The sequence below is a fragment of the Peromyscus leucopus genome, chromosome 14, assembly GCF_004664715.2.
Source record: "Peromyscus leucopus breed LL Stock chromosome 14, UCI_PerLeu_2.1, whole genome shotgun sequence".
Lineage (NCBI taxonomy): Eukaryota > Metazoa > Chordata > Mammalia > Rodentia > Cricetidae > Peromyscus > Peromyscus leucopus.
The window spans coordinates 55,373,408-55,385,626 of NC_051075.1; the positions used below are offsets into that span (position 1 = coordinate 55,373,408).

The following is a 12,219-nucleotide window of genomic DNA, read 5'->3' on the forward strand; positions in this document are numbered from 1 at the left end:
TTGGATTTAAATCCCAGCATCCCTCCAAAAAAAATTCCAAGAACAATGAACAGTGCCAGAAAACTAATCATACTGTATCTTCAGCTGCTGCTTTTGCTTTGAGAGAATCCTCATACTCTTTTGTTGCTAAGAAATAACTTGTAAACATGACTCACTTGAATGACCAGTTATAGTCATGGGACTTTCTCTCCATGATATCCACTCTGGCTCCAGGCACACTACAGATAGGTCGATTCCAGTTGTCTCTTATCCTCATGTAGAGGTTTCTTGTATAGAAGTTTTCGAAATCCTGATACAATGACACAAAGTCCTGCAACAAATAGTGAAGCAGTATAGATTTAACTCATATATTTACAGAAAAGTCTTACAATTTTTCTTTTCATACCTCAGGATGATGTCAATCGATCATATTTAATTAACTGACATAGAAAAATACATTTGGAGAGGCACTGATTCTACATTTCAAGTCTTTCTGATCAGGCAAAAGTCACTTAGCTCTGATGTTTGACTTACATTTCATGATTTCTAATAATGAAAACACACAAATAGAGAACTGACTTAAAGCTGGACCCATAGAAACAAAAGCCAGTCAGGTAATTCTGCCATTAAATTGTCTCCCTTCCTAATGATCTGGAAAAACTGCTCTCCCACCTGTCTCTCCCACAGTAAAGTAGGGGAAGATGCCAGAAAAACCTTATAATCCCAGTTGAAAAGGAGAAAATACAAAAAGACTTCTAAAGTTAAGATTTTTTTTAACCTCTGCTCAAGGATCAAAATCAAACATCCCCCCAAAAAAAGAGATTTAAAAAAACCACTAAAATATAATTAGATTAAGTCTTTGGCCTTGGATTTTTCCTATTAGATAGGAGTTAAGACAAGTATATTCTGGGCTGGAGAGGTGGCTTGTTCCACCTGCAGAAGACCCAGGTTCAGTTTCCAGCACCCACATCAGGCAGCTTACAAACACCTCTAACTCCAGCTGCAAGGGATCCAAGCCTTTGCCCTGACATGCATATATGTACGCATAAGCACACACATACACATAATCCAAAACAATACCAACCAACAAACAATCCTCTGGAGGCAGTGGCAGGTTGATTTCTGAGTTTGAGGTCAGCATGTTCCAGGACAGCCAGAGCTACACTGTGAGACCCTATCTGAAAACAAAAAAGTGCACTCTAAAAATGGAGTCCTAGCCCACAGATTTTAATCTCTTTTCTTCTAGGATTAAACTAAAAGTTAAGTCTGGAAAAAGTTAAGTCACAGTAGAGCCAAAATGAATACACAATACTATTCCCATGTCAATATAAACTCTTCCTGGAACAGAATGATCAGTCCATATGTGATCTACTTCAACTTTCAATTCTCCAAGTTAAACAGTGACCCAAACAGAAAGAACTTGGAAATGCTTACTGTAATCTGAACATCACTGAGCTTGTAGCCATCAGGTCTGGGCTTGTTGTCAAACTACATTAATCTGTTCAGTAAATCTATCACAAACATTTTTAAAAACATATGCTTCATATTAAAAAGACTCTGTAAAAAATTCTAAAGATAAAAAAAGAAGAAAAATCAAAAGAGAGGAAAAAAAAAATTCTAAAGCAACCTTTCATTGACTTGGACTCTAAAGTGCCTAAGACCTAAGCCTCTTAGTAGATATCATCTCTTTAGACATCTAGAAGAATACTTCAAATGTGAAGAATAGACCATCTCTCTCATAATTCCTTCTAATACTTACCTTTTTCTTAAGGCAAAATCAACCACCTCACATCCTACCATCTCTATCATTGTTCTAAGAAAGCAAAGAATATTGGGGCTGGAGAGATGCTCAGCAGTTCAAAGCATTTGCTTCTTTTGCAAGGACCAAGGCAGTTCCCAGCAGTGACAGCTGTCTGTAACTTCGATTCTAGGAGAGCCAATGCCCTCTGAACACGGTGCAGAGACATTTGCACGCAAGGAACTCATACATATTTAAAAATATATAATAATGTGTCTGTCACAACTGGAAGTTAATCATTTAAATCATCTGTTCCCTTTGATCATCTCCCCTTCCTTCAAGAACACCAGCTGAGCAAAAGTAGAGAGAGATACTCAAATTCTAATTAAATATTTTACTTGGACTATTATTTACCATGTATTTATTTCCAAAAGGAAACACACACACACACACACACACACACACACACACACACACACACACACGTTTATTTCCAAATGACTTGCAATGGGCAGTGCTTTTGTTTAGTTCTGGGGGTGTGGGGTTGGTTCACTTGTGCTGTGTCTTCATGTGTTTCCCCACCTCATGTGCATAGTAGGCAAGCCCTCTATTACTAACTGAGCTACATCCTCAGTCCCCAACTTCTTCTAGTGAAACTACAGTACTGGTCATCTTATTCATTTTTAATTAGTGTGTACACATGCATGTGCACGTATGTACATGTGTGGGTATGCATGCCACAGCATTTGTGAAGGTCGGAAGACAGCTCCCTGGAGTTGGATCTCTCCAAGGTCAAGCTGGATCCAACTCAGGTCACTAAACTTGCATGACCAGAACCTTCCACACTGAGCCATCTCACCAGTCCCGATAGACACAGTATTTATAGATATTTTTTGCTCTACAAAAATGTTAAATATAAAGAATTGAAGGAGATGGTGTTGTGTCTTGCATATTTGAAGAATCCTTTCTGACTGTGATCAGCTATTTTAAACAACTGAAATAGCTATTTCATTCAACTGTTTTCTAAACACCTCACATTAATATTTAAGTATGAACTCTAAATACTTTAAGGAACTGTTTTCTCACAGGCAAATTTTTATTAGCAACAAAAAACAAGTTTTAAATATATCAACATGGAATAAAACAGAACAATCCCCTTGAGGCCGGTTCAGATACCAGAAGGGTTACCAAAAGCCAAGACAGCTGGAAAAGGGCTGCAGGCCAGAGCATGGCAGAGCTTCACCACTCCGTCCTGAACTGAACAGGGACAACTAGTGACATATGCTATCTGTGATTAAGAGAGGAGTGAGTTCAAATCTTCCAACAGAGAACTTTATGATCAAGCATCTCCTTATAGCAGCAAGGGAGCACAAGTCCCTGAGATGGGAGACACCAGCATATCGAAATAAAAGATACTGCAAGGATGCCAGGTCCAACAGCAATGGGACACAATGGCAACAGAGGGACTCGGTTCAAATTTAGCTTCTCTTGACCCCTACCTAAGTTCTAAGGGCAGCTAACCAGATTCCATGAAGCCTAGCTCAGAAGAGAAATTGCTACTGAGCACCTCAGTTCCAGACCATCAAAATCTTGTACCTTTGATATTCTAGGCCTAAGGTTAAAATAGGGGACTTGGTTCATCGAGATGGCTCAGTAGGTAAAGGCACTTGTGGCTAAGCATGACCACCTCCCCAGAACTCACATGGAAGGAGAGAACCGACTCCTGCAAGCTTTTCTCTGACCTCCATACACATGCTAAGCATGCCCCCCATAAACAAATAGATGTAATTTAAAAATCTTTAAATGAGGACTTATCTTTTCATTAATTTATTCATCAAATATAATTAAATGTAGACTTGAAACCTGTTGTTGAATTCTAAGAACAAAGTGGGGGGTCCCTCTTTAAACAATGAAAACCTATCGTTTCCACTCTACTTAACCATTCCCCACCTTCTCTCCCCCTAGCCTAATCACTGTGGAATGACTTTAGTGAGAGCTGACTATAGTCATGATGCTCAGTCACTGAACAAACATTTACAGAGTAATTCCTTCCAGGCACGAACTGGGCCTGGGGGATAAGGTAAGGAAGCACCATTTCTAAACTCCCTGAGGTCTCTGCATGGCACACGGGCACACGAGCACAGTGGATGCCTAGTATGACAAAGTATGTACTATGAAGGGTCCCTGTTCAGAGATGGGAACGGTATCTAGTCAGTACAGACAAGTCCAAGCAGCCTTCAAGGATGTATTCTTCATGGATGTTCTTCCTAAAACTCCACACTAGCACAAATAAATAGAAAGAACCAGCACCTTCTTGAGATTATATGCTAGACTGTTAGGTCTGAAGCTCTCATCAGTTGAGATTCCTTTACTCAAGAGGAGAACTCAAATTCATGGACTTGCTAACTAGGGATCACGATAAACACTACCAAAAGTAATCTGAGGTCATCTTATTAAACAGCCAGTAAATATCCTTTAGTAGTCTATTTAAGGCAAGCTTTGAGAAAACACACTATATTGTTTAGGACAAAGGGATCTCACCTAGTCTAGTGTCTATGCAGACCTTCCTTATAATCACAGGGGAAAAGATGGGTGCTATCACTTTGAGACAGAACTTTCCAACTATTCATGTCCACCATGTGCAATTCTGTCCATCATAGGCGTCTATACATTGTTACATGACGATGAGGTGGAAAGAGAAGTAATTCTATTATTTATGATACACTAGGGCACTTGCCAATTGCTTTACATATACATGTTTTTCTACATACCTGACTATCTCTATACCCTCTTATAGAAGATATTGTTTCTCTAGCGTTCAGAAAGGTAGAGCTTTTTTTCCATTAAGGAACCATCTAGAGTCAGAATGTGAACTGGACTTTCTAATTACACACACACACACACACACACACACACACACACACACCGAATCTCCAGACACTCTTACGATCAGGCTATGGAAATGGTATGGTATGACTCGTACAAATAAGATCTGTAGGGCAGAGCCACTGGCTTTCTTTTTACACCAGTGCAGGTAATCTGCATACAAATCCATAGCGGCCCTTCATACTGGCAACACCAGCCAGGTTCCACATTCCAAAGCATGATACTTGTGGCAACAGCAGTTTCCAAACCTGGAGTGGCTTCTTACCTGACACTCCTAGCCAGTCCTCTGCAATGTTATAAACATGTGGCTCCCTCTCCACTTCAGTGGCCTACAGTAATGGAGGCTAATTCCACTGCAACTTTAAACAATATCAACACGTTCTCTATAACTACTAGTTGAGAAATATTTAATAAGTTGTCTGTGTTTACAGATTGAAAGAATAAAATTTAAATACTGTGCTGTTGGCCAACTACCAAGTGACAAGGCTGAAATGGAAACCCTAGCAGCATTCCAAACGAGCAGCCATTGGTAGTAAAGCTACACTTATCCCAAGACAAGTCTTCAGTGCCAGTTCTAACTCAACAACTTGTTTATCTTAGAGCCCAGGTATTATGGTTTGGACCAAATGTCTCCCAAAGGCCCTTAGAAGCCTGAGTGGGAAGTTGTGAACCTTCAGCTGGTAGAACCTCATGGAAGGATCATGGAAGTACGGCGACCTTGAAGGGGATGGTGAGACCCTGGCCTTGGTTCTTCCTCTGCTTTCTGGCTGCCATAAAGTGAGCAGCTCTGCTCCACCATGGACCCCCTATCATGCCTGACAGAAGGTTCATAAGCAACAGAGCTGAAAAGCTCTTCCATCACTGAGCCTCCATAAACAGTTCTTCCTTTGAAGTTGTTTGTCTAAAGTTCTTTTAACCACAGTGAAGGACACACTAGGGTACAAATTTCAATATATCAAAAGACAAAATTTCTCTCAAACACAAACATTTGAGGCAAATAACACTTGCTTTGATGTTGGGATAACATGCTCAGAAATATGTCGACATCAAGACAATTTAGAGTTTTAACCTTGACTTTTTGTAGAGTGAAGAGGATAGAAGAAGAATGCACAAAACTATTGGAATCATGAAATAGCTTTATGTTTATTTAAATCTTGGATAAGTAAAGAAAATAGAATGAGAAGATAAAAATCTATTAAAAGCAGGCAGAGGCGGGCAGATCACTGAGTCTGAGGCCAGAGTGGTCTAGAGCAGCATAGTGAGACAGTCTCAAAAAATCAAAAACCAACAACATAGGGCTGGAGACATGATTCTAGGGTTAAGAGTACTAACTGCTCTTCCAGAGGACCTGGGTTTGTCTTCTGCACTCACGTCAAAGAATTCCATGCCCTTTCTGGCCTCTAAGGGCTCTGCAAACATGCGATACACAGACATAACATGCAGGCAAAACACCCATACACATAAAATAAGTGAATTGCTCAGAAAGAATTTAGCCCCCAAACCTCGCTACTCTGCGGCATTCTCTCTACAACCTGGAGCAGCCTGGAAGCTGGTCTCTCAGACTACAGTAACAGAGGAAGTGACTGAGATTGGGGCTAAAAACTTTAAGACTGGAGAGATGGCTCAGAGGTTAAGAACACTAGCTATTCTTCCAGAGGTCCTGAGTTTAATTCCCAGCAAGCACATGGTGGTTCACAACCGTCTGTAATGAGATCTGGTGCCCTCTTCTGGCCTGAAAGGATACATGCAAGCAGAACACTGTATACATAATAAATAAATCTTAAAAAAAAAAACTTTAAGACCAACTGAACTATTCAGAGACCTTGTCTCCAAAGAGGAGGAGGGTAGTTCTGTAGGAAATAAAGGAATGCAAGAGAGGAGAATATCTATTACAGGAGTCAAGCCACAACCAGGCTAAATGCAAGCCTGGATGCCTACAAAGGGGCATCAGAGGACCAGTCAGTAATCAATCACTCATTACCTCTAATAAGCCCCATTGAATGGCTGAATTCAAGTGGTGGAGTTCACCACATTTTACACATGATTTTTGTTTGTTTGTTTGTTTGTTTGTTTTTGTTTTTTTGAGACAGGTTTTTGGTTTCTCTATGTAACAGCCTTGGCTGTTGACCAGATTGGCCTCAAACTCACAGAGATCTGCCTGCCTCTGCCTCTCCAGTGCTGGTACTAAAGGCCTGTGCCACCAAGCCTCGCTACACTTTAGGATTTTTGATAACAAAAGTGTGGCATTTTCAAAATACTGTAGAGATGACAGGTGAGGTGGCCCATGCATGCTGTAGAGACAGGTGAGGTGGCCCATGCATGCTGTAGAGACAGGTGAGGTGGCCCATGCACACTGTAGAGACAGGTGAGGTGGCCCATGCACACTGTAGAGACAGGTGAGGTGGCCCATGCATGCTGTAGAGACAGGTGAGGTGGCCCATGCCTGTAATCCCAGTAATTGGGAGGCTGAGGCAGGAGGATTGAAAGCAAGCTCAAGGTCAGCCTGTACTATACAGCAAATTCCAAACCAGGCTACATAATGAAACCCTGTCTCCAAAAGCTCTAGAGAAATAAACATAACTTCAGCATAGCCTAAAGTCTAAAGAAACTTCAATGTAGATTCTGAACTTACAATTGAGAGTTCTGGAAATTCTATTACAATTTATTTAATGTATTTCTTCATTTTGAATACACTCTACCATTTTGACATCCCAATGACAATCTAAGGCAGTGGTTCTCAACCTTCCTAATGCTGTGACCCTTTAATACAGCTCCTCATGTTGTGGTGACCCCAACCATACAATTATTTCTGTTGCTATTCATAACTGTAGTTTTGCTACTGTTATGAATTGTAATATAAATACCTGATATGTAACCACCAAAGGATTGTGACCCACAGGTTGAGAAGCACTCATCTAAGGAGTAACTCAGATCATCACGTAAGAACCAGTGATTTACACTTTTACATTCACAGTTAATAGTAAAACACAGATCCAAATTGTTACATGCAAAGAAAATCTCAATTAAAAGTTGAAGCCCAGAGATCCAAACATCCAAACTTTTCAGGTAGAAGGGACAGGGAGACAATACACCGTACAGCTGCTCCACACAGCCCCATAGCTGACGGGGAGACAGGGCTGCACACCCAATACTGGCACTACAGTAAATGGATAAGGTGCTGTATTTCCTACAGAGATTATAATTACATCATTTCTCCCTTCCCTTTCCTCCCTCCAACCCTCCCATGTTCTCTTTCATAGTCATGGCCTCTCTTTTAGTTGTTACTATGTGTCAAAATATGTCATTCAACTAATACAAAATACAACAAACTTTTGTAAACGCCTTTCTTAGCATGACCATGTAGTTCAGCTGTGTCCAAAGCAGCACGCTTCATTTCCCTGTGAGGAAGCATAACACAGTGCATGAGTGTGCTCGCTCACTCTCTCCTGCTTTTCTCTCTCGTGTTCTCCCCCCTCTCTGAGGGAATGGTCTTGACACAGAGTTTCTCCATGTAACCCTGGCTGTCCTGGATCTCTCTCTACAGACCAGGTTAGCCTGGAACTCAGAGATCCACTTGCATCTGTGCTGGGATTAAAGGTATTCAACCACTATGCCTGGCTACTGTTTTTGAAATGGAATGAGGAAGACACTTGGGTTGTAGCTATGAATGCAGCTACCTCAGTCACAAGAGAAAAATGGCAACAACAAGGTATTTGCACTGCATGATCCCAGCAGACTTTCCCTCCCTTTCCGGTTGAACTGGAAAGTCTGCCTGCTGTTTTCACCAGAGCTTGACACCTGTCCTCGGAACAAATGATGCTTTCCCTCAAAAAGCTGAACTTTTAAGAGAATGGACACTGCTGTTTTCAACAGAAAAGAATCCTATTGAAATGAATTGGATTACTTTAGAAAAATCCTTTACAAACTGTAGAGACAAATGTCCTCTGTACTCACCCCCTATTTCCTCTTAATAATTCCTCTACGAATTATTTCCCTTCTGACCTCATGGTAAGCAGGAACTTTCTGTTCTGCATTTTAATACAATCCAGGCACTATTTACTTCTATGTTTTTGCAAAGGAAAGATTTATGTGTATACGTTTCCTGAACAAAATTAGAATCTACTTAAGGAAATCTACCTGTCCTATTTTTTCCACATAAAGTTAAATATACATAAGTAGTACCCAATAATTAAACTATAAACTTACCCTCCAGAAATACCAAACAATATCCAAAGAAGGATTCATTCACAAAGTAACCCAGATTCATTGTTGCAATTTCTTGTCAGCCACCGCACTCTTGAGTACCAGCTGCACAAGCCCATGATGGCTCCCCTGCTCAAACACTGCTCAGGTCTCGCCATTGCCTCATTTGTCATTCAAAATTCATATATCATATTTCAGGTCCTCCCAAATATTGCTCCTGCAGTTACTACAAAACTTTAGCTACCATCACTCACCACCACCTTCAGTTTGGCCCAACAGAAAGTGAGTACACAATGAACCACTGTACAGCGCAGCAAGTGATTAACAAGCTACCTGAGTGAACAAACCAGCACTTCTGTGGGTTTGCTCTGGGTAGATGGACTCCGCTAGAATACGAGAGTCAAATGTGTTCGGGTTTCTAATCATAAAAACTGGCTTTGTCTACTTGATTAAGTTACAAATATAGGGCTTTACTGTCTTGTCTTTTTTAAAAAAAGAACATTTTCTTAAAAGGTTTTTGGTTATTTTGTTGTTGTTGTTCTAAGACTTATTTATTTACATTTTATGTGTATGGGTGTTTTTACCTGCATGTATATCTGTGTACCACATGACCATATGAGTAGCCTGTAGAAGAGGCCAGAAGAGGGTACTGGATCCCCTAGAACTGGAGTTATGGATGGTTGTGAACAACCATATGAGTGCTGGGACTCAAACCCGGGGTCCCTGGAAAGAGAGCAGCCAGTGCTCTTAACCACTGAAGACTTTCACTACTCCTGTAAGCACATTTCAATAAAAAAAAATTTTTTTTTTAAGTTTTTTGAGACAGGGTCTCTCTATGTAGTTAGTAGTCCTGAAACTCTATGTAGATCAGGCTGACCTTGAAATCAGAGATCCTCCTGCCTCTGCCTCTCCAAGTGCTGGGACTAAGTGTCTGTAACACCATACCTGGCCTGAAAAAAAAAAGGTAATTAATGAAATTACCTTGTAGGCATTTCGGGGCCATGTGTAGAGAGGTCAACTTGGGAGGCCAGGCTGGAAGTACAAACTGGCTGAGATGAAAGAGAAGGACACCTGATCTTGAGCTCTCAGGGGTCTGATTTTTCCTTCCTTTTTTAAAATTGTATGTTCTTGGGTGTTTCGTCTACATGTATGTATGTGTACCCATGTGTGCCTGATGCCCTTGAAGGTCAGAAAATGGCACTGGACCAGGTATGGCAGTGCATGCCTTTAATCCCAACACTAGCACATCTGAGTTCGATGCCAGCCTGGTCTATATAGAGTTACAAGACAGCCAGGGCTATGTAGAAACCCAGTCTCAAAAAAAAAAAAAAAAAAAGTAAATAAGTAGAAAATAAAAAAAGATGGCTTTTGGGTCTGTGGGACTGGAGTTACAGATGCAAAAGATTGTCCATGTGAATACTAGGACTCAAACCAGGGCCCTCTAAAGAGTAGCTGAGCCATTATCCACAGACCCAAGGGACCTGAGTTTTCTTTCAATCCATGTATAAATACACTGATTGGGTCTGTTTTCCTAATAACGGACAAGGGCCTTTATTCTTCCCCAGGGTCTTGTTATGTGGCCCAGGTTGAACTCCTGATTTCATGCAATCCCTCAGCCTCAACCTCCCAAATATCTTAAACACACCAGGCATGCACTGCCATACCTGGCCCAATGCTCTTTTGTTTTGTTTGTTTCTGAGACAGTCTCACTCAATAGTCCAGTTTGGCCTGAAACTCACAATTTAGCCAAGGATGTCTTTGAACTCATAGCAACCCTCCTGCCTCAGCCTACCAAGAGCTGGCATTACAGACATGAGCCACCACGCCTATTTTTCCTGCTTTTTCAAAAAGTGCTCTCTCTCTTTCTTTACTGGCTCCTCAATCAGAGATGGTATTACCACTCCATATCTGACTCTCTCCATGTCCCACAAGGATAAGAACATTGTAAACAATAAAAAAGCTAATACCGGGCTGGAGAGATGGCTCGGAGGTTAAGAGCACTAACTGCTCTTCCAGAGGTCCTGAGTTCAATTCCCAGCAACCACATGGTGGCTCACAACCATCTGTAATGAGATCTGGTGCCCTCTTCTGGCCTGCAGACATACAGGCAGACAAAACACTATATACATTAATAAATAAATAAATAAATCTTTTTTTTTTTTTTTTTTTTTTAAAAAACTAATACCATGGGCTAGGGAAATAGCTTGGTCAGCCACTAGTAGGTTGCCATGCTCCAATGGACGTCCCACACTCAGGCACAAACAGGTAGCACTAATTGGATGTAGTGGAATATTTAAAAAAAGAAAAGGATATAAAGTTGGGAGGGGGTCCAGGGAGAATGAATAGAAGGGGAGAGGTGGAGGTGGCGGTAGATACAATCTACACATATTTCATAACACGTTGTATGAAATTCTCAAAGAATAAATTTAAAAATTTCTTCAATCCTGGGTGTTTATTAGGAATAGGTAACACATATGCATTGTATAAAGTTATAAAGGTCTATATAGGGATATTCTGAGAAGTGTGGCCTGAAGTGAATCTGATCTTTCACTACCCCTCAATTTACTAAGAGCCTTTGCTGCTGTAAACACACTGGCCTAGCCACATTCAGCTTGGGGACATGTTTGTTTAGGGACAGGTACTGACCTGTGAACTGGACAACTATGTCCAATGTATCCAATCCAGTCTCTGCAGAACATTATTAACACAACACAGAATCGAAGGATGAACATTCCTGCCGCACCATATAATCTATAACACTAGTCAACTTTTAGACACACTGCTTGTGATTTTTGCTTCTAATCTATGAAACAAGCTTCATTAAGTTGTAGTGTGGTGAAGTTACAAAAGTTAAATGATGCACGGTGGTGGTAGCACATGCCTTTGATCTCAGCCTTTAATCCCAGCACTTGGGAAAAGGTAAGCAAGTGGATCTCTGGAGGCTAGCCTGGTCTAAAGAGTGAGCTCCAGGACAGCCAGGCTACACAGAAACCTGTCTCAAAAAAAAAAAAAAAAAAAAAAAAAAGGAAAAACACAGTTCAATACTTTGCTCTTTGTCGTCCTCAATGTTTATCTACATGTGAGCATTGTATCTGCATGTCTGTGAGTGGATCAGCAGGTGCAGCCGTGAGCCCCCAGTGGATGCTGGGAACTGGGAACTGAACTCAGGTCCCCTGCAAGAACAAGGGCTCTTGGCCACTGAGCACCTCTCCAGCCCCAAATGCTTTGCACTTTTTACGCCTTCCACATTGTCTTCGGCTTTCCTTGTGGAGTATTTTCACAAAGTTTTTGTTACACTGATTATTTGGTTTCTGTATCCCAAGCTGTATTCCAAGCTGGACTCAAAGTCACAGCAATCCTCCTGTGTCAAAGTTTAACTCCATGTGCCCAAATTTCCACTGAGGGGGGAAAAA

The 12,219-nt window shown here is 41.0% G+C and overlaps 1 protein-coding gene across 1 annotated transcript in view; it reads right to left on the reverse strand.

Moving 5' to 3' along the window:
• The window catches only part of Sptlc2 (serine palmitoyltransferase long chain base subunit 2), an 80,395-nt gene that overhangs the window by 47,894 nt on the left and 20,282 nt on the right, over positions 1 to 12,219 (reverse strand). Inside the window, exon 3 of the mRNA XM_028876029.2 lies at positions 156 to 310. Coding sequence (XP_028731862.1) covers positions 156 to 310 — 155 coding nt within the window. The remainder of the gene's footprint in view (positions 1 to 155; positions 311 to 12,219) is intronic.